Source organism: Egretta garzetta, unplaced genomic scaffold (genome assembly GCF_000687185.1).
Source record: "Egretta garzetta isolate BGI_Z169 unplaced genomic scaffold, ASM68718v1 scaffold260, whole genome shotgun sequence".
NCBI classification, from domain to species: domain Eukaryota; kingdom Metazoa; phylum Chordata; class Aves; order Pelecaniformes; family Ardeidae; genus Egretta; species Egretta garzetta.
In genome coordinates this window covers 1080415-1102956 of record NW_009258662.1, presented here as the reverse complement: position 1 = coordinate 1102956, position 22542 = coordinate 1080415, and the positions used below count along the sequence as shown (strand labels likewise).

The 22542-nt window shown below is 41.3% G+C and overlaps 1 protein-coding gene across 4 annotated transcripts in view; it reads left to right on the top strand.

The window, feature by feature from the left end:
• Nucleotides 1–22542, top strand: part of EXOC4 (exocyst complex component 4) — a 456935-nt gene that overhangs the window by 19130 nt on the left and 415263 nt on the right. For all 4 annotated transcript variants that reach the window (XM_035903884.1, XM_035903885.1, XM_035903887.1 and 1 more), the window contains exons 3-4: nt 3394–3583; nt 6832–7026. In XM_035903884.1, coding sequence (XP_035759777.1) covers nt 3394–3583; nt 6832–7026 — 385 coding nt within the window. The remainder of the gene's footprint in view (nt 1–3393; nt 3584–6831; nt 7027–22542) is intronic.

The following is a 22542-nucleotide window of genomic DNA, read 5'->3' as shown; positions in this document are numbered from 1 at the left end:
AGAAAAATTTATTGCCAAACACATTCTTGCACATGCTTTTTAGTCACCTGTTCCAGCAGGAACCCAAACTTCACTGCGTCTCACAAGTGCTGTATGTTTAATGCTCGTGCATTAATGGGATGCTTAGCGTTGTTTTCTAGCACATCTTTGTACATTGCTTTGTTTAAAGTGTTTACGTGACCTCCGCTAACAGCGTTGAGCGTTTCAGTAGGACTTGGTGTGGGTAAGCACAGCTTGCTTGTTTGAGGAACCAGTGCTATGTATTCCCCAGGTGAGAAAGAGCAACTGGGCCACCAGGACACAGAGCTGCCTGCTCGGCCCGTTCCACTGAAATGCAGATCTTTACATTAGGAGTCTGTAGGAGCTACGAGCCGTGTGTAGCTCATGCTCGAGTGTCAAGATGCAGTCTGCAATGTGGGGGAGCTGTAAGTGCGATGTCGGAGACCTGCGGTAGAGCAGAGGCTGTAACCCAGATTTCTTCATTCCAGGTTTATTTTCAAACTGCTGTACTTACTTTCCAGGTCCTTTTTTCATTATATTAATGTACTTTGCATACACTGCACATGGAGAAAAATACCTTCTTCTGTGAAAATTTGATTTAAGGCACAACTAAGAATGTTTGCGAGTGGAATATTAGTGTTACAACATTAGAAAGCATTCCTATGTCTGTAGCTACCATGAAGAATGGAACTTGAATTGCTGCAAATAAATTTTATGCATTGAAAGAAGCTACGCTGTCAGCAGAATGGGGAGGAGGGTCCTTATCTCTGCATGCTCTTTGTGCAAGAGGCGCACCTGCATCCCCTGTAAAATGTGCAGCCCTTGGTATCTGGGAGCGGGGAGGAGAGTGTGAGGTGCCCACGCTGGTAGTCTTGTGCATAACAAAAGCAAGAGGATCTCTTCTCCTCGCTTCCATGTGGTATCTGTTATGGTCTTCTGCCACTGCCATCTGAAAGTGAAAAGCAGTATTAAAACTCTGTAAAGTAAAATATATCACTTGGGTACACTGTCATCTTTTAGAGTGTTGTAAGATATATTTTAGCTGTAATTCCTCTGTCCTTGGTAGTTGAGTAGGACAAGTGTGCATGTGCTCCTGTCCTCCTCTCGTGCCATGTTCCATATGGTAGTACAGATTTGCTTGCTCACTTGAGTTTTCTTAGCTGCTCTTTCTGGGATTGTGATCCTCTGTGAAATGGCTTTTTCTTTTTTTCTTTTTTTTTTTTCTTCCTTCTTTTTAAAAATGGAGTCCTTGAGTAGGTGGTACAGCCTGTTGGTTTTCTTTGAAGGGAAGAAAGAGTAGTGAACTGAAAGTTTGGGATATGTCTCTGTTGACTTTCTGGGAGAGAGGGAGCATTTCTTGTATGTTTGAGTTCTTTGGTTACATTTATTTGAGAAGAGCTTTTGCGCTTGAGTTCCTGCTGCTTTCCTAATGGCACTGAAGAACTCAGAACAATCTATCAAATACTTACCCTTCTTGTGTCCTGCGTGGTGTTGGTGAAGATACTCTTAAATAAACCATAAGGACATAGGTTTCTCTCCTTTGTTATTTTTCAGTGATGTGCATGCAGTTCTCGCTTACCTTCTAACTTTTAGCGTAGAGGACAGGTGAGTGTTATTGCAAGAAAAATTGGTATTTTCTTTCTTAACTTGACAGCAGGAGATACAGCTGGAGATACTGGTTTTATTTTGACTGGACCTCATTGCTTTAACAAATCCAAAGTGAAAGCTGTAATGATAGCAGAGAGCAGCAGTGTTCAGCGATGGGTTTTTTGTCTCCTTCCAACTATTCAGTGTTTTCCACACAAATAGCTAAGAAATCCAGAAAAAGCTCAAGAAGTTCTATCTTCTGGCGGTGTATTTTTTCATGGTCTTCAGGGTTGGAAACAATGGCTGGTCTAGTCTCTTACTATTTTTATACTCTTTAAGTGAGCACGCAGGCCATCTTAAGATGCTGCCTCAGTTCAGTTCAGAGGCCTAAACTTCTGTGATCTAAATGAAATAATGGTCTCCACATGTTCATGCTCTACTGGTTGTATTTTTAAAGGCACTTTCAGCAAGTAGATGCTCCGGATTTCTTTGAACGTTGTGATCGTTTCATGATGTTCAAGCGTATGATCCGAAACAGTTTGTATGCAGTGATTATTTTTTTAAATATCTTTATTTTTTGCTTATTTTCTTATAATAATTTTTGGTGGAAAACAATAATTTATAATTTTATTACAATAATTTTGTGGTTCAGAATTTGTCGGTAGAGCTACAGAATCCACCCCTGCTGGTTGGGATAACTCCTATAACTGATCCCAAATGGGTTTTCTCCTTTTCACCATGAAGTATACAGTTTCCAATGTCTATTTTGCTGATTTAAACCAGAAACCTTTATGGACCATAGCTGCCCTTCCAAGGATAAAGGAAGAAGAAAATTCAGGATGACTTTTTTTGCAGAAACCAGCTTTTTGAGTGCTACCTACTGTAGGATATATGAATGTGTCTGTCTGGCTATTGCTATCTTCTGGGTCTTTCTGGTAGTGTGATTGAGTCATTTGAGATGCGGGCTTCTGGATCCAGTGGCAGGATGGGTCCCAAAAGGGGGTGAGCAGGGTGAAGAGAGAGAGGGAGAAAGAGAAGATCGTATTGATTCTTGAGTAAATCTCAGAAATTTGGAGAACGCCAAGAAACTTTTGTCTCCTGTGCCAGTTTTATTAAATATTCAACGAGTTTTGTTGGCATTTCAAACTTCATTGATTTAAAAAAAAAAAAAAAATTAAAAATCTTACTAGATGATATTACTCAGGTTAAAATAAATGGGGGGGGGAAATAAAGGCTCGTGACACTTCGCTGTACTGGTGTATGTTTGAAAGCAGATTGACTATTGGAAGGCATGGGAAGGCTTTTGATGGATTTTTTTTTTTTCTATGTACTTGTGATATCCCTGGTGGACTTTTGGCAGGTAAGTAGGAGTAACTGCAACACTCCTAAGAAATAGTTGTGCCGGTCCCTGAGTCTAAAGTAGAATTTCTTCTTTATAGTTCTTTGTGAGTAATAAATCAGGATATATTTCATGTTATACTGTGCCCATATTAATGACTCTCTGGAAATATGATAACTAATAGATGACTTGCCCTTTTCATAAATCCAGTAATGTAGTAAAAAAGCTCCATAGGATCTGAAAATTGGGGAAGTAATAAACCACAATATTTATGGGTTTTTATTTTCTTGAAGTACATTGTTCTCCACTGAACATCAGACATGTACGTTTACCAGAAATAAGCTTCACTCCGTGAAGTGTATAGACTAAGAGTGACTGGTAGTACATTTTTTAGGCAAAGGCTTCCTGTCCTTATAGTTAATTTCAATTTCAAAATATCCCTATCTTTGTAATCTTTTTGTCCTCAGGACTTTATCTACCAGTGATGATGTTGAGGACCGAGAGACTGAGAAAGGCCGCCTGGAAGAAGCTTACGAGAAGTGTGACCGCGATTTGGATGAACTCATTGTCCAGCACTACACCGAGCTCACCACTGCGATCCGCACGTACCAGAGCATCACTGAGCGCATCACCAACTCGCGCAATAAGATCAAACAGGTGAAGCCTAGCTTTGCATGTGTTTCTGTGTTTCCATCCGCTCCATAGCGTGTACTCTGGGTACAAATCTGTGCAACTCCTCTATCTTTTTCTTGTGTCCTGTCCTTTTATTGGTAGTGTAGTGTTGTAAGCTCCCATTTTAACCTTTTATTTCTCTCTTTTCCCAGCTGCTTGTCATCATACTGAACTAAAAATTGAATTGAGAAAGCACTGTTAGCCACTAATTCTGAACCAGGCCATATTTTCAAATTGCTCTATGGCATGGCTAGGAGCAGACCATCCAGTCCTAATACAGTGTTTGCAGCCTATGTCTTACTAGCAACATGTTTTCCATGGGATCTCTCTCTGTTGTTTGAGAACACAAGTAATTAAAAAGCAAAACAAGAGGTAGATACGAAGCGCAAAGCTTTGCAGTGCCCCCTGTTCATTTATTGTCTGGACTTGTTGCTATCAGGTTTTTGAAGTCTAAGGGCTTCTAAGCTAACACCTTTCCGTCAAATCTGTTCGTGTTTTGATATGTTGGCCTCCGACCACCTCCTAAATAGTCTGGGTGATTCATCAGCTTGCTTTTCACTCAGAGAATATGAATTTTGGTGCTATTTCCAAACTGAGTTCTGTTGTGTGAATGTATGTGAACTCTGTGCCCCTATATCTTTCTGTATCTTGAGTGCTCACACTTTGGTAGTGTGCCAGTAAATAACTCTGGCATTCTTTGTTGTGGACTTGTTCCATCTGCTCTCTCCCTGCAGCGATAGATTAGTTCTTTGGACTCCTGTCCTATCTTTTACTTCCTGTGTAGTTTGCTATACCTAAACTTTGCAAACCAGGCACCAAATTTATTCTGTTTTTTTTTTTTCCCCTGGCTCTGTGGAGGTCTCAGCCTAAAACCTTTCGCAGCAGCGCTTCAGGAGCGGTAGGCTTTTACCCTTTTGGGGCTATGTACTGACCCTTCTGGCTTTTAAAATTCGTTTAGCATTTTCAAAGAAAATGAGACCATTCTGATGCCTTCCAAGGGTAAGAGTTCATTCTAGGATTTATGTACAGAGCTCAGCACTTTGAAAGCAGAGATCAATTGCACTAAATTTGAAATAAACTGTAGCCAGTGGCCTATTTTCACACAGTATGGCTAAGCTTTGCAGAGGTCAAAACAAACATATAGGGGTGTGACCTTTTGGTCTGCCTAGAAGAATGACTGTAAAGGTGAAGGACCTTTTGATATTTAAGTTTTCTTATTAGTTTTGGTCAATATGTATTGAAGTATCTTTGACCTAATCTCATGGGAGGCCCCAGGTCTGGTTTGTCATCAATCTGTATTACACTGTCAGACTTTCTTTTGGTGTTCCCCTCTTGTGGAGGGTAGATGATCCGCACAGGCGTTTACTTGCATTAGGAATTGTGGAAGTGGTAGGTACTCCAGCTCCCTCTGTGTATCTACCTTTTGTAGTCAATTCTGTTATGAATTCCTGTTGGGAAAGACTTCATTTTGAATCTAGCTTTAGAAGTGTTACCACTGCAAAAACTGAATTATAAAGTAGAAAAGATTTGGCCTACCAAGGGGAGGTTCTTTTTTAAAGCCTTGCTGTTCATTCCTTCCCCTGCTCCCAAATGTAGATCCAGTTGTTCTTCTTTCTTGCAGGAGTAGCAATGTCTTGTGAGATTCCTTCTAGCCCCATGATTGTTTTGCTGACCTAATTTGGCTCTGAGTAACAGCAGTCCACTGATGATGGTGCGCTGGGTCAGTGAAACATTTTAAATGAAGGTATTGGACAGGGATTAAGTCTGAAGTGAACTCTGTATGCATTTTAGTTTGCCTCTGCTTTTGCAGCAAGTTATGACACTCTTACATCAGCTTTTCTGTTGGCTGAGGATTTTTCTATGTTATTCTTTTCAGAAGGACATTCAGAGTGCAGTGTTATTGCATTGATATCTTGGTCTCTCCTGACTCTGGATGGGGGCTGCCTTATGTAGCTATTGTTATTTACCGGTTATCTGTATTTTGGTCCATCTATGTGTGTTGCATGTATTTTTTTTACACTGCCTTTAGATGGCAAGGTAGGAGAATTTGCAGCTGAAGTGGGATTTCTGGAGCACTTTGAAGGCTCATTATTTTAAAAAAAAATTGAAGGGCCTACTTCTGAGAGTCTCTCTTCATGTGTAATTCAGTGCGAGTTCAGCCTGAGAAAAGGTTGGACCCTAAGTATTCGTAACTTACCACAAAAACAAGAGTAGTGTGAAAGCAATGTGTGAAACTGTGTTGTAATTGCTTCCACATTTTAATATGTATCATTGATTTGCATTATGCAAGAAAAAGCTAGGTTATACTGACCTTTCCAGAGGATATTGCAAGAACCTGAAAGCAGGGAATGCAGGCTGTGCGTTTGAGCAGAAAGAACGGAGAAAAACTCTTGATGTTTCCTGAATGGGGCATAGAATAGTGGAGACTTTGCCTGTTAAAAAGGATGGCATGGGGCTGGAAAACAAACTGAATGGCAAACACGGAGGTGTTTCTCTGATGATAAATAATGGAAATGCTGAATTGAACTGTATTTTAACTGCTGTTTGTTCTGATGAAACAACATCTCTTACCAAAAAAAATGGGCATTGCTCGAGGTATTAGGAAGATGGTTGTACACCCCAGTCAGGTTTGAAGAAATGGATACCAAACTTGAAGAAAGGAGGAGACGTGCCAAAAGATTTAATAGGCAGATGGAAAATGTTTACAGCAGAAAAATTAGTAGTGGCTTATTTGCTTTCACTGAAAATTGGATTCTTACTGTATGCCAAAATACTGAATTGATTTTTGGAAAATGTGCAAATAAGTCTTTGGTCATGGTTAATAGGATCCTGCGTTTGTTCACATTATGATAGCTCAGTTAAATTTTACTAGTGGTTCAAAACTTGTTCTGAAAAAATATTTGACTGTGAAAGCAGTTCCGGTTTGTATGCTGGTCATGGTTAATAGGATCCTGCGTTTGTTCACGTTATGATAGCTCAGTTAAATTTTCACTAGTGGTTCAAAACTTGTTCTGAAAAAACATTTGACTGTGAAAGCAGTTCCGGTTTGTATGTACTAGATGTTTCCCTTCAGCCAAAGGAATAACCTGAAATTTTACGGAACTTGGATTTGGTTATAGCCGTGTGATATTTTTGGAATTCTTAATGAAGTAAATGTGGGAAAGGGCTGATCTGTGCTAGAAGTGCCAGTTACAGGGACCGATTTAATTAATCTTTTGACATGTTGCTTGTAGGTGAAGGAGAATCTGCTGTCATGCAAGATGCTGCTGCACTGCAAGCGGGATGAGTTGCGCAAGCTGTGGATTGAAGGGATTGAGCACAAACATGTCCTGAATTTGCTGGATGAGATAGAGAACATCAAACAAGTGCCTCAGAAGCTGGAACAGTGCATGGCCAGCAAGCACTACCTCAATGCAACAGACATGCTGGTAAGATGGGGTACCTTGTGCTGGGCCAGTACCCATCAGACACACACTGGTCAGCTGTCTGATCATCTGCAGACAGATCCGCTGTCTGTGTTACTTTTTTTCCTGCTTAGTTTCTTCTTTTGCCACTTGCTGCTTTCTTGTACTGGAATTTCCGTTTGGTTTTGTTTTGATCCTTCCTGACTGGCCTTAGGGTCACAGTCTTGCATCCTGTTCGGTTAGCTCTTGTCTTTCAGAGCTGTCTTTGCCTGTTTACTTGTCCTGATCCTGATGCTTTCTGTAACCGTCTAGTTCTTTACTTATTTGATCTGCACGCAAGATTTCCTTCTGCTTTTGCAACCTGCTGCTTTACTTTAAAATTAACTTCTCAGACACATGCCTGTATCATCTTCTTTATATCTTATCAATTATTTCAAAACCATTTTTGTTATGGAAGAACTATGCTGTTTCATCTCCCAGAGCGCACTCACAACTTTGGTCATTATTCAGAGAGGAGACTCTTTCACCATTTAGGTGTCTTTGCCTCTCACTGTCTTCCTCTAGGTCTTTTACCAGGACCCTTAATCCTTCTTACATCAAGCTCTTTTTTTGGTCTCTTTCCTCCCTCCCTTCAAGTATTTTTCCTTTTCTGTTCTATCTCTTTTGTAAGTATACCTTTCAATTTCAGTCTTGCGGTGGAGGTAGAAGTTTCCTGAACTTGTCTAGTAACAATCTTCCTTTTTCTCTTGCTTCTAAACTTAACAAGCATACTTCCTCACCAGGCTCCGGTCCCTTCTTTCCTGGAACTGTCTTCTACCAGTAATTAAAAACTTTACAAGGGAGGTGATCCTACCCCTCTACTGAGTTCTGACATGTGGAGTGCTGAGTCCAGTTCTGGGCTCAGCAGTACAAGGGAGAGATGGAATTACTGGATCGAGTCCAGTGAAGGGTCACAAAGATGGTTAAGGGACAGGAGCATCTCGCATAGGAGAGGCTGAGAGAGCTGGGACTGCTTCACTTAGAGAAGAGAAACCTCAGGGAGACCTTACCAGTGGTTATAAATGTCTGATGGGAGGGTGCAAAGAAAACAGAGCCAGACTTTTTTCAGTGGTGCCCAGTGACAGAAGAGGTAATGAACACCAACTGAAACATAGGAAATTGCGTCTGAGTTTAAGAAAGGACTTTTTTACTGTAAGGATGGCTGAACACTGGAACAGGTTGCCCAGAGAGGTTGTGGAGTCTCCATCTGTGGAAAATTTTCAAAAAAGTCATTATTGAATAGGATAAAGAGATGGAAATCTTGGTGTTGTCACCTCATATTCCTAGAGCCCAAGCTTGAACTTTAATTTCCTTCTTTCTGTTTTATCTCGTTTTACCTTAAATACAACTGTCTAAAACTTACCTTGTTCCCTCTGAAACATTTTCACCAGTTTGATGTCAGTCTCCTCATCCCTTTCTCTGATGGCATGTGTAACGCTATCTGGATTTTTGTTGTTGCTGTCACATCCCCTTGTCTGATTTCACTCTGCCATCACCTTTCTGTTTTTTCCTGTTGCTCATGTTCTGTTTTCGTGCCACACCTGGTGCAATCACCTTTCTATAATCTGGTCACAATTTTCCCTTTCTTCTTTTTTAAAACCGTCTTCCAGGAACCCTGTCAATCTTGTTTGCCTCAGAGTCTCACTGTCCTTCTAATATGAACTATTGTCTTGCAACTTTCCCACCATATTGTAAGCTATCTGAGATGGGTAACGTATCCATTTCTGTTGTGTAATGTAGAGTGGGGTTTCTATGATGCTTTACAAAATGTTACGTAAAATCTATTAGAATTCCTGAAAACAGATCAGCAATGCAATGACTTGAGGCAGCATATATATGACAAGAGTGCAGTCAGGTTTTGTTAAAACTTTTGTCAGGTTTCAAATGTAGGAAATTAGAGCGTGGTGTTCATCTGATATTTTCAGTTATGAGAGATCAAGAAGTAGATGTAAATTAAGGGCATTCATTGTAGGGGGGAAAACCACGGTATTCGGAGTTAACATCAGTATCAATTGAAATGTTGGTGCTTCCTTCTACTGGTGGACTTGCCAGTTTACTTGGTTTGGTGGGTTTTTATGGTGTGTGGTTTTTTTGGTTTTTTTTTTTTTTTTCCCAGATCAAAAAAGTTCTTTTCAGAAGGAAATCCCAGAAAAATAACTAATTTCTTGTCTAGAATGCAAGATAGGAAGTGTAAGAAGAAAAATAAGAATAGTTAGGTTTTATCATGTAATGTGCTTTAGAAATGGTTTGCAATATGTGTATTTTTGTATCTTACTAGTTTGCAACAATATCTTCTGTGTGCAGTTTTTTATATACACACTCATATATGTACACACATACATGTGGGTATAGGTAAGGTTGCCCAAGGCTATGAGATAAACCTAATATTAGACCTCAATGAAGTACAGACTTCTGTAGCATACCATGCTGGGTTTTGTTGTTTGTTTGGTGGCTGGGTTTTTTTTTTTTTGCCTTTTTTTTTTTTTGCTTTTTTTTTCAGAACAGAGCATCTTTTCTAAGAAATCAAATTATAATGATATAAAAAGTAGCTGTTAGGGTGTGGGTTTTGTTTAATACATCAAGGAACGCAGAGAAATCTTAAGTGAAAATTGAACATACTATTTCAGCCATTCATTGGAACTTGCAATTCTCAGTTGAAGACAAGTGGACCTGTAATAAAGAAATAGTAATCTACCTGCATTTGGAGCTTTTTCATAGACAAAAATCACCGTAGGCTCCTTGGCTTTTCCCATCTTCTGTTAACACAGCCTCTGCAAGGCTGTGATGTTGTAATCACTCACTGGATACAGGATAATTCTCCTTTTATATGATGTGAATGTTATGTAAAATAATTACTAAACTGTCAGGGATGCAGAGTGTATATAGAGCTCTCTGTCCTTTTGTTTCATTCCTCAAGGTAAACAGATGCTCATGGCTTATAAAAAGCCCAAAGTGATCTGACAAGGAGCTTGCATCCCTCACATTGAAATTGGAGCACTGATTAATATTGTTGCCTGTAGCCTTGTGATATGTACAGTCGAAATTAGACCTTTGCAGTCGTCGTGTTAGGTTGATGCAAGCACTCTAATGGCATAATTTCTGGTTGCTGCATCGCATTTCTGCAGTCTGTTCTTTGTATTCCACTCACATTAATTGAAGTAATTTTGCCACTGAAGCGTGTTTCAAACCTCTGCATTTAAATTGAAATTTTAATTCCCTTATTGTTTGGAAAAGACGGCCAAAGATGGCTTGTTACAGGTTTCATTATCACTCAAAACTTTCCAGCTGCTGGTTCTAATGTGCAATGACTGAATAATGCTGGGAAGAATTGTTAATAAAAGAATGGCAGCTTTTCCCAGTAGTATGAACACAATGCAAAGGTATTTTGTGACAGCTTACATTTGTATGAAGTTAAAAATTTTAAGTGGCAGCTTTTTTGTTTCTGATTTTGTATCCATCTAGAGTAGCACAGATGAGCTTCAAATATCATGTATTCATGTTCTGTGTTCCTCCAGCATCTTGCTAATACACGCTCCGGTGAGCAAAGCTGGTAGGATCAGGTTTGCTGTTCTGTAGTTGCACCTTACACAGGTTGTGTTAAAAGAACCCAGTTCCAACTTCCTTTGAATTGTGAAGCTTTGGAGAAATCAGGAGGGTCTGGAACAGGTAGAACTGTTTGAGATCGAATATGTTTCAGTTATTTTCCATTTCTCTATGTGCTTTTTTAAAGTGTGAGTTCGTACGTTTTTCTGTAAAGGATCTGTTTTTTTTACACATTAAATTGTTAAAAGTAACGTTCACTTTTATGTGGCAACTGAGTGCACGTGCACACGTATGTGTGTATTTTCTGTTTAAGATAAAACATAAAAAGGAGGCTGAGGGGAGACCTTATCATCCTTTACAACTACCTGACAGGAGGGTGTAGTGAGGTGGGTGTTGGTCTCCTCTTCCAAGTAACAGGAGATGGGATGAGAGGAAATGGCCTCAAGTTGTGCCAGGGCAGGGTGAGGTTGGCCATGGGGAACAATTCCTTCCCCTTGGGGCTGTCAGGGGCTGGAAGGGGCTGCCCAGGGAAGGGGTCGAGTCCCCATCCCTGGAGGGATTTAACAGCCAGGCAGCCGAGGTACTTAGGGCCAGGGTTTAGTGGTGGGATGGCAGGGTTAGGGGAATGGTTGGACTGGATGATCTTAAAGGTCTTTTCCAACCTAAATGATTCTGTGATCAGGTGCTGAGTGGGGGATTCCGATGCAGAAGGAGCTTCCTAAGAAGAGGCGGTTGGCAGTCTCCAGAAGGGAGAGCAGCAGAGCTGGTGGCAGAGGCAAGCTGGGGTTGGGGGTATAGCTTGCACTTGGCCTGCAAGCATGAGTTTGATTGCTGGAAGGCAGGAATACAAATTTTTCTGGAAGAGATGTTTTAGGTGGGCTACACAACACTGTAGCCAAGCCAGAACTTGAAGCAGAGGGCACACAGCTGGATGGACAGCAGCGGGCAAGGACAGAAGGGTCCTTGCTTGGAGGAAGCAGTTCCATGTCTAGTGTTCCCCAGCACTGGGCTATGCATTAAAGGGCAGTATGCTCTGCCTCGCTGTGACTTAATTAACTCAAGTATCGTCGAGGTCTGTGGTGTTCATCTAATTGTTCTGGCTCTACTGTTGACCCACGAGGTACCCATAGGGAGAAATTAATATTTTCCATTTGTTTAAATAATCTAAGAGATGAAACGCTAAAAACAGTTGAAGGAAGAGATGTTGTTGAATCAAGTAATTAAAGGTCATATCATAATACGATTAAATGAAAATTGCTTAGGCTACTTTCTTTGCATTTCCTGGCTTTTATGTGTCTAGCCTTGCAGTTTTAATGAACTAACGCCACTTTGTCAAAGTATATAGAGTTTTTTGAAGAAATCTTTTAATTCCAGTAGATCATGAAACACTTACTCTGAACTTGATTTATTAGTGCGGGAGTACAGTTCCTTTGGGGTGGGATTGTGTCAAGTAACAAAACACCACGAAACTGCAGAAATACATCCATAGGGTAGGAGTGAAGATAACTGCTGTTACCAGCTGAAATTTTTTTTATTAGTAGGACGACAAGAAGGAAAAATGAAGGTAGAAAGAAGGAAGTATGGAGCCCTCCTCCTTGTCTTCACCTAAGGTTAACTTCACGCTTCCTTGTGTTACAGAGCTGGGGACTGATGTGTATGCATGTTTTACTCAGGAGCACATCCTTCTCCTTTAGCCTGCCTGTCTTTGTCCCAAGAAACACAAAGCTGAAGTGACAGTAATTTGTTTCTCAAGAAGTAGGCCAGGGAACGCTCCCGCACCTACTTTCCTTTCTTTTTTCAGTGCTAAGGACTTCTATTTCAGTTTCCTTATGTCAGGGAAGGAATAATACACATCTCCTGCTCTGCTTTCTGAAGTTTGTTCAGTTTCTAGATTCGAGCTGGTGGCTGTTATTGTTGTTGTACTCAATAAAATGTACTTGGCTTGGCATCCAGCTGTACAGGAGAGGAGATTGGTGTGCAGGTAAATGAGGTTATTTTCAATCGTGCTGATGCAGCATAGTTAAAGCATACTGAGTTCACCACCGGCATCCTTACGATGCATTAAATGTGTTTTTGCTCAGCTCCATAGACCCTAAGATCTGTATTGGGTTAATTTTTTGAAGAGCATTACTTTGTTGTGAAATCTAATATTTATAATGGGAATGTACCAGTCTAAACTAGAGATGCTGACCGGCTCCGTTGTCTGCATGCCAAAGCATTTTACAAAAAAGTGTGGTGTTTTTTTGTTTTTCAACTGCAGGGCTTTACAACACAACCGGGCTACTTACTGGGTGAGAACACAGAAGTTGAAGATGTTTTAATAAGTGGAAATGCTGTGTAAAAAGGATCATAAAGCTACTGAGGCAGTCAGAAGGGAGAGGTGGCATAGGAAAAGGAAATAGAGGAGAGGCTAACATGGGTGGGATATTTTGGAGACCAGTGTATGAGGACAAGGAACCTAGCTTGCTGTGGGAAGTGGGAGTCAAACAAGGATTTATGTTTTCTCGGGAGCAAAGAGAGGATGTTGCTCTCTGTGTGTGTACACATGCGTGTATTTGGCCTCCTCTTGCTCATCCCATAACGAATGCGTTCTACTCTGTAACTGTGTCCCCTACCTTTCTGTGCACTTCATGTTAATCCTCTGTGAAGCCATTTGGAGTGATTAGCGTAAGGCTGATGGGAAGTGACTGAGGGAGCTGGGGGTGTTGAGCCTGGAGCAGAGGAGGCTGAGGGGAGCCCTCATCGCTCCCTACAACTGCCTGAGAGGAGGGGGGAGCCGGGGGGGTCGGGCTCTGCTCCCAGGGAAGGGGCGATGGGACGAGGGGCAGCGGCCTCAAGTTGTGCCAGGGCAGGGTGAGGTTGGGCATGGGGAACAATTCCTTCCCCTTGGGGCTGTCAGGGGCTGGGAGGGCCTGCCCAGGGAAGGGGTCGAGTCCCCAGCCCTGGGGGGATTTAACAGCCGGGCAGAGGCGGTGCTGAGGGCCAGGGTTTGGGGGTGGGATGGCAGGGGTAGGGGAACGGTTGGGCTTGATGATCTTAAGGCAGGGGGAGGTTGGCCATGGGGAACAATTCCTTCCCCTTGGGGCTGTCAGGGGCTGGGAGGGCCTGCCCAGGGAAGGGGTCGAGTCCCCAGCCCTGGGGGGATTTAACAGCCGGGCAGAGGCGGTGCTGAGGGCCAGGGTTTGGGGGTGGGATGGCAGGGGTAGGGGAACGGTTGGGCTTGATGATCTTAAGGCAGGGGGAGGTTGGCCATGGGGAACAATTCCTTCCCCTTGGGGCTGTCAGGGGCTGGGAGGGCCTGCCCAGGGAAGGGGTCGAGTCCCCAGCCCTGGGGGGATTTAACAGCCGGGCAGAGGCGGTGCTGAGGGCCAGGGTTTGGGGGTGGGATGGCAGGGGTAGGGGAACGGTTGGGCTTGATGATCTTAAGGCAGGGGGAGGTTGGCCATGGGGAACAATTCCTTCCCCTTGGGGCTGTCAGGGGCTGGGAGGGCCTGCCCAGGGAAGGGGTCGAGTCCCCAGCCCTGGGGGGATTTAACAGCCGGGCAGAGGCGGTGCTGAGGGCCAGGGTTTGGGGGTGGGATGGCAGGGGTAGGGGAACGGTTGGGCTTGATGATCTTAAAGGTCTTTTCCAACCTAAACGATTCCATGATTAACATCTTTCCAGAAAACATTGGATGATTGTAGCCCTGGGCGCAGTTGTTGAGGAGAGTTTTAATTTTAGTTCCTTGAATGTCGCTGCTACCTGTGGCTTTCCTCAGTATAGTAGGAGGAAAGGCTTTCAATTAAAAGTACCGTGTAGTGAGCAGACTTATTAGAATGTAAGTAGTCTGGAATAATGAAATATAAAAAAAAAAAAAATTGCAACGCGGTTCTCTATGCATTTTACTTACTGTCTGCCTCTCAGCTGGAACAATGAAAATCAATAAAAACAGTCTTTCATTTTGTTTCTGCATTTCTTATTGCAGAGCTGGGATTCAGGTACTGCTGTGGAACAGTTTTATATTTTGGAATTAATGCCATAAGTAGAAATAGGAGACTTGTGGGTTTGGGATTCTATAGAAATGTTTTTATTACAAAATTAAAATTTTGGCCCTGCTTCAAATTCTCTTCTGAATTACAAAAATAGTAATATTTTCCCAATACTTCTTGCCTCGAAGTCTTTCCCCAGCTAACATCGTGTCTTGTCATTGCTGACCTTATTGATTACAAAGAAGCCTTTTAGAAAACAGAATTGAGAAGCGGACATCTCAAGGGTTGTATCTCATTTCAGATTATCTACTGAGGTGTGTAAGTGTTTATGCTTAAAGGAACTGTTTTGTATTAGTTTTTAGTGATTGGCAAACCTCGTGATTTCTGTTAGCTGTATGGTTGGGTAAAGCTGAGAAAGAAGGCAGCTCTTTTTTTATGAAGTTGATGTATGCGTAGGATATGTTCTAGTGATTCACGCATAAGCATGGAAATCATGATCTTTCCTCTCTCTGCTGCTCGTTCATTTAAAATACTGTACCTTTGCTCAGGTGCTAGGATTTATTATATTATTTGTCTGCCTTCAAGGAGCGTTGTAAAGCTTAAGCAGTTAAGTTTGGTAGAATACTTCCATGTCCCTTCTATGAGAAGCATTGCTGCTACGTATTGCTAGAGCATTTTTTTACCTCTTTTTCTGTATCTTTTTTTTTTTCTTTTTAAATTCTGTTTTCTGATGTCTCTCTTTTTAAATAAACTTCGCTAGGTTTAAAGACATTAGAAAGTAGAGGGGGTTCTTTCCCTTTGAAACATTTTTTTTTTTCCCTTTAGTATACTTATCAATAACTTTATCTTATTCTTTTCATCCTGTAATTCCCATTATCCGAGGCAGTCTATTGCATTAAACTGTTAGAGCCTAATCCTGCTTCATTTGCATTGACACGTGCTTGACCTCAGCCCCTCCGCTCTTAGTTAATGCACCAACAAGCATTGATATCTCTCTAGAGTATTATCATGTGGCTGTTAGCTCTACTAATAACAACCATTCATTTAAGCTGATGAAAGTTTATTAAATAAGAAAACATGCTGTAATGAAGGTGGGGAAGAGGTGTCTAGCATCTTTTCATGGTGAAAGTAAGCTGGAGCTACGTGACAGACACTGCCCTTAATGAAAGGGAGAGGCATCTCTAACGTTATGATGTATGCTTTTGGGAACAGGCGTTTCTGAACGTTAAATTTAATCCTTCCTGATTATAGTGTAGATGCAGTGATGAGGAGTGCTTTGCTGAAGGCAATTGCTCCTGCCATTTAATGATGCAGCCTTTCTTGGGAGCGCTCTCCTAACAGCTTGAGAGTTTTGTGCTTTAGTTTACGTTTGCTTCCTTTTTAACTCATGAACCTGGTAGTATTTCATACCTTCAGGTTCATATTTCTTTTGCCATTGATGCTGTTTGTGATTTTTATTATTAAGGTACGTTACGGACTTTATTCTGTGTGGCATTTACACTTTCATCACTTTATCTTGGAATACAGCGGATGTTTTTCCAGTAATCACTGGTCTTTCCATGAATTCTTTTGTAAACTCTGGAGTGTACAGACATAATTCTGTCCATAGTAAAATATTGGAACAAACACCAAGATAAATTGTTGAAGACAGATTGGGTTACGGGGCAATATAAAATAACCTAGATAAATCTGACTGTATTTTTAAATGCACCTTCAAAGCTAGGGAATGGTGGGTGAAAAGGTGTAATAAATTTATTTTTTAGTAAAGCATTTAAAACATTTAGGGTGATTTTAGCCCAGAAGTTTCCCACTGAAGTAAACTGATTTATGGCTGGTAAAGTTGCCATAATGCTACCAAGGAGCTTGCAAAATGGTTTGATAGAAGGAGCACTGTCATGTAGACCTAGAGGAAGACTTATGCTGAGCAGCTCACAAATGGAGATGTATGGACAGTGTGCCTGTCGGAGGAGGTGGCAATGGTTTTCTCACACTACAGTTTAACATTGCCTTTTATGAGTTTATGAATTCTGTAATAAAAAAAGTTGGCAAATTAATAGGTGAAGAGCTAATTGAAAGGAGTTAAAGATTCCTTTAACATCAGAGAGATGGGACACAGGGAACGTAAAAGACTTGAAATGTCATCTTGAAGACAGCAAGAGAATCAATTTGGGAAACTGCAGGTTTGCATTAAAAGGAAAATCCCAATGTTTTACTTTCATGCATTAGGACCCCATTGTTTTAGACATCATTCATACAGAGAGAAGACTTGGGACAGAGGAAAAGCCCATGCTTTTCTTTAATGGCAATTAAGACTAAATGAGGACGCATTAAATCACAGAGAAAAAAGTATGGAAATGATAAATGGAAGGAAAATCCTTTTTTATTTCTGCTGCCTTCGCAATGCCTACAACTGCATTGCTGATCCATGACAGTGCTCCGGTGAGATTTAATATAGATGTCTGTACAAGGTTAGACCAAAGGTGGTCTTAGGCCAATACCGTGTCTGGTGCAGAGGATGCTTAGAAGGGAGAGCGAAGACAGAGCAAGCAATAGCAATCCTTTCCCAAAACACTCCGTGAGCTTCCAGCACTTGGCAATAAGCGGCTTTTGATGGAAAAGCTGGTTCCTTTTGTGTTGAATAGCACTCAGTAGCTGTTTCTTCCTTGAATTTGTCCCTGTCGCTTTTTGCACCAATTTAAACTTTTGCCTTCGACGCTGTCCTTTGGCAATGAGTTCCGTAGCTGAGCTGTCTGACGTGCTTGTAGATGGTGATACCGAACCTCTGATGTGCTAAGTTCATCTTATTGCCCAGGAGCTACTGAGGATTTGAGGCACAGAACTATCACAGGTGCTGGGGCAATACACGTCTCATTTCCATCGAACTGTCAGTCAAGTCTCGGGCAATTCTGTGATGACAATCCATGCTCTGACTTTCCCATTTCAGGGAAGTCATATGACCATGCTGGTGTTGAAATTGCTCGTGTGTTGTGTTCGAGTCCAAGTGAGCAGTTGGATAATCCTCTCTCCTGGTTTTTAGCCACTCTGTTCCTTGAGCACTGCTTTTGGTTTCAGCACTTTATTACTAGAAAGACATTGATGAATTACAGCGAGTGGAGGAGGAAGTAGAATGATTGATGGGTGACAGGACTAAGGCAAATTCGAAAGAATTAAATTTATGTAGCCAGAGTAAAGGACAGCAAGTGAGGAACATAATTTTATGAATATTTTAAGGTTTGTAGAGGAAAAGAGTAAGTTAGGTTGGGTCATTGCCGTTTAAACACTTACGAAAAATAAAGGACGTTTGTGCTTTGTGTTAATGTGTTTATAACAGGTTTTCTTTGATGTTTTCATAAAGTAGGAGCAGTAGTCTTGCCAGCAAGAGATATAAAAGTAACTTTTGTAAAATATAACATAATTCAGGCACTACTGTAGTGGTAGGGAAATGGCTGTGTCATCTAATAGACCTCCTCCGTACTTGTAACTGATAACTTTGAAATTTCTTTTTAGGGAGGGGAAAAAAAAAAGGTAAAGACTAGATGGGATGATTGATTTAGAAAGTAAAATTATGGAGTTCAGCTTGCTCGAATTTGATTCTCTGGAAAACACTCTTTTGCTCTCTTAAGGCATTAAAAAAGAATTGTGTTACTCCTTAGCCTTCACATACACTTTCTTACTCTTGGGCAGCGTGCCATATGCCATCTAGCTTGTTGCCTCCTTTTGTAGAAGCAGTTGTATTTCGGTAATGTCGATGACTCTGATGGTGGGAATCTTAATATAAGGTGCTGTGTTTAAGAGAAAACAAACCCCACAAACACAAAGTAACCCTTTTGCCTTCCCTGTTCCTATACGTACGTTTTCCCTGTCCTTTCCCCATGAAATAAGCTTCCAGTACTGATCTCAAGATGAGCTGTTTTCTTGCAACCTGAGCACTTCTGTGTGTGTGAGTGTGTAGCTCAGAATCTTTCAAAGTAATCTTTCAAACTTCTCCCCCTTTCTGCTTCAGCCGTCTGCATCAGTCTTCCCCTTTCTGCATCATTTGGTCAGGAAATCCTTTTGTGGAGGGGAGTGACCTCGGCTATTTCCAAAATGTTGCAAAGGAACCATCTGCTTCGTTCCTCAGTCTTTTATAGCTCTTTGTTAAATCTTACAAGGCTGTTCAAAGGTGAACAAAATTGGTAGTAATTTCTTCCATCATGTTAATATCCAGTATGTTAATCAACACTCAGTACTGTTCATCATCAGCATTTTACAGCTACTCATTAATCCCCACATCCTCTGTGCCTTTTCTCCTTTTCCTGTTTTTAAGGGGAAGGAGGCAGTGACAGTCAGGAATAGCTGTCTTTGATCTGTGTGCTTTTCGTATTTTCCATGCTTTTTAGCTAAAGGCCCCCTGCTTTAGGACCATCTGGGTGTTCTTTAAGTTCAGGGTCATCTTAGCTCATGTTTGCTGGTTTGTCTTGATAGCAATTCACACTATGCTGTACACTGGCCTGTGGCAGTTTGGTAGCAGGCATTCCTAATCTTTGGATTTCCTAAGTGCAGCTTGGGTGCAAGTTTTCTATGTTTGCCATTATTTGGATGTCCCACCCTCAAAGGCAGTAACTTTTCAGCTTCATCTTGATTCACCTTGCAACTGAAATAGTGAACAAATTTACAGACGACATACAGGCTTACTTGATAAGACTTACGTCAAGCTTCTAATTAAAAAATATAAATGCAGTTTAAAAGCAGGCTTAATCAGTTACTCATTATGTGTTTGCAGCAGTGGAGGCTCAAAGTACTCAGCAGTCTTCTGCTTTCTGGATTTTAGCCCCTTCCATGAAGATTATGAAGGGTCTGGAGCATCTGTCCTACGAGGACAGGGTGAGAGAGCTGGGACTGAGAAAGCTTAGGAGGGATCTTACCAATGCATATAAATACCTGGAGGGAGGGTGCAAAGAGGATGGGGCCAGGCTCTGCCCAGCAGTGCCCAGTGCCAGGACCAGAGGCAATGGGCACCAACTGAAACACAGGAGGTTCCCCCTGAACATCAGGAAATGCTTTTTTACTGTGAGGGTGACCGAGTACCGGCACAGGTTGCCCAGGGAGGTTGTGGAGCCTCCATCCTTGGAGATATTCAAAAGCCACCTGGACATGGTCCTGGGCAACCAGCTCTGGGTGGCCCTGCTTGAGCAGGAGGGTTGGACCAGATGACCTCCAGAGGTCCCTGCCAACCTCAGCCATTCTGTGATAGTGTGATTCTCTCCATCGTCCATGGAAAACATGGGAATTTTTCAGGCAAACCAGCCTCGACTTTGGAAACTCTTGCTTAATTTATTGCTAGTTAACACCAACTTCTGATCAGTGATTTGGGTTTTGAGGTGGGAAAGAAAGAGAACACAATCAGAAAACACTTAAGTAAACATGTTTTCTCACTCTTCTGCAGGTGCAATTTGAGCCCAACACCTTTACTTCCCTCCCTTTTCTCAACTTATTTTTTCCATGGCTTATGCTCAATCTGTCGTAGTCCCTTTGAGACGATGGGTGGCACAGAAAGTCAGTGTCATCTGTAAGGGTTTCTTTCTGTTACTCTGCTTCTTACTGGTTTCCTCTGCAGTGCTTTGCTACACTTTTTTTTAGAGTGCCTGCTCTGATGTGGGTCACCCACAAACTGCAGTTCCCTTGAAGGGTGTCCTTGCTCCAGCACGGGTCGCCCCCATGTCGCAGTCCCTCAGAGTAGTGTGTGTCCTCCCCAAGAGTGTGTCTCCAGCTGCTTGCAGTTGCTGGTTTCTTTAAATATGTTGGAACAGGGGTGCCACGTGCCACCCCAATCCAAAGTGACCCACTGAACAATTCCTTGTCACGGGTAATTCAGCATCCTTTAGATACATTTGCGGTGTTAGAAGGTTGGAGGCTCAGTTCTCTAATGCATCATCTGCTCTTAAATTCATCACATGTTAAATTCTTTGAATAGAGACCATCATTTGTAGGTATTCTGCCTTTTTGCCCAGTGTGCAGTCCCAGCAGCTGGAATGTGAGTACGGGTTTCTTAAGCAAACTTTTCAGGTTAGATCCTTATCTCATGCAGGTCAGGTGTAAATTGAATTCACTGAACTGCTTGTTTAGGTCTGGCTACACACGTTTAAGCCATTTTTTAGTCATTTTTCTTTCCTGTACCTTTTGAAAGCGAGTTCCTTGTAAAAGCAGTAGATCAATTCTCCTCCTTTTAAATGTCAGCATTGTCTTTATTCATCCAGCAAGGCAGCTGAAACCTTCTAGGTTGCTGCTATTTATTTGCTGTTTTATTCAGAGGGTTCAGCTTTTTTCTTTTTGTCATACTGCGTTTGTGTATGACTTGAATTTTTTTCCTTCAAATTGTAACCTACCACATTGTTTTCTTTTAACCTTTCTCAGTTGTTTGTTCATGTTTTCATATCTGTTGTCTGAACGCTGAATAGACCGGTATCCCAGATGGAAAGCATTTAGTTTACTAGTTTGAACAACCATAATTCTGGTTTTTTTTTTCGCCTGAAGAAGCACCTAGTTGAGGGCTTTCATTTTATCTCTGCTCGTAGATTTCCAGGATTGTGGAGGTCTAGAATTAAAAAAAAAAATTCCTCTCTTTTCACATCTATTTTACAATGCCTGAAAAACCTTTTAAGGGAAGTATGTAGGTTTAAATGCAAACAGATCAGGAAAACTTTGGCCAAAGTCAGGAAAGAAAGAAGAATTTTAACAAATACCTTGCTAGTACTTAGGTTCTAGTTTGTTGTAAAATGCGAAATTAAAACCGTCCAAATTGGATGTTAGGATAGGCAAATGTTTAGGTACATTTTCTTTTTAAGGCAATTAAACACTACTATAAACTGACTGCGACCTTTAAACGAGCTGCATAATGGTTCTTGCTGCCACAGTTATTTTCTATAAACTTGCAATTTTTAGCTCATACAAAGCAGAGCTCTTTTTTCAGGCTTATTTCATTGATCCTTATTTTCTAAAGGGTCACTGCTTATTATTGCATATAATAATAAGTACAGTAGTAAGTAGATATAGATAAGTAGATTTTAACATCAAAAATAACTATTAGATTATCTAAACCAAATTCTGTGTCATCCAGGCCAATAGTTTTACTATTTTTTCACTAAATATAGTTATTTTGTATTTATTTAAGTATGGCTTTCAATGGGAGAGAGAGACTTCTTTCAGAGTTTAAAAAAAAAGTGGTGGTGGGGATTACCATTTCTTTTGGTACTATTTGCTCATTGCAAATCAGCTTTTTAAAGAACAATAACAAGATATTTGTCCGTCGACTCACCTTCCAGCTGGTTTTCCTTGCTGTAGATCCTCTCTGCAACTCAACCCCTGCTAAAAGAAAAATGTTGAGAAGCTCTTACCTGTAATTACCTTTGTGTCCAGGTGCTCAAACACAATGCTGTTATCTACCCTCAGCCTCCCACCCTCAGAACAAAAATAAACAGTTGCTTACTCATTTCCATTTAGCTAAGTCGGGCAGGTGTAAGAAAGAGGCTTGAAGGACCCTCAGGTGCTTTTTCTGGACCCTTGAACCACTTGTAGGTCTCTTCTGTACGTGTAATTTTCAGGTCCTCTGAAAAGCTGCTATTCCATTAACAGTCTTAACCAGAGTCCTGTAGTGGTAACTCTTCCCCTCTATATACAACTCTACATCTATTAGTCCTTTTGTTAGTATGAATAGCACACAGTAGGTAATAAGAGTATTAAAAACCACGTAACTTGGGAAATCTACTCTAAGCTGAAGGGAGAAAAGAAAGGGGAGAAAATCTAATTAAATGCGATACCGTTGCATGTCTTATAACATCTTTAATCTTCATTATCCAACACGCTTACCACAGCGAGGATAAAGAGAGAAAAGCAGAGGTGGTGTACTAATTGCACCTGCAGCTCAGTGTATGCGCAGGGTGGCAACAACAAGGCAAACAAGGCCCGGTTCCCTTGTGGACTTTTTGGCTAACACCATATTGGGCCAAATCA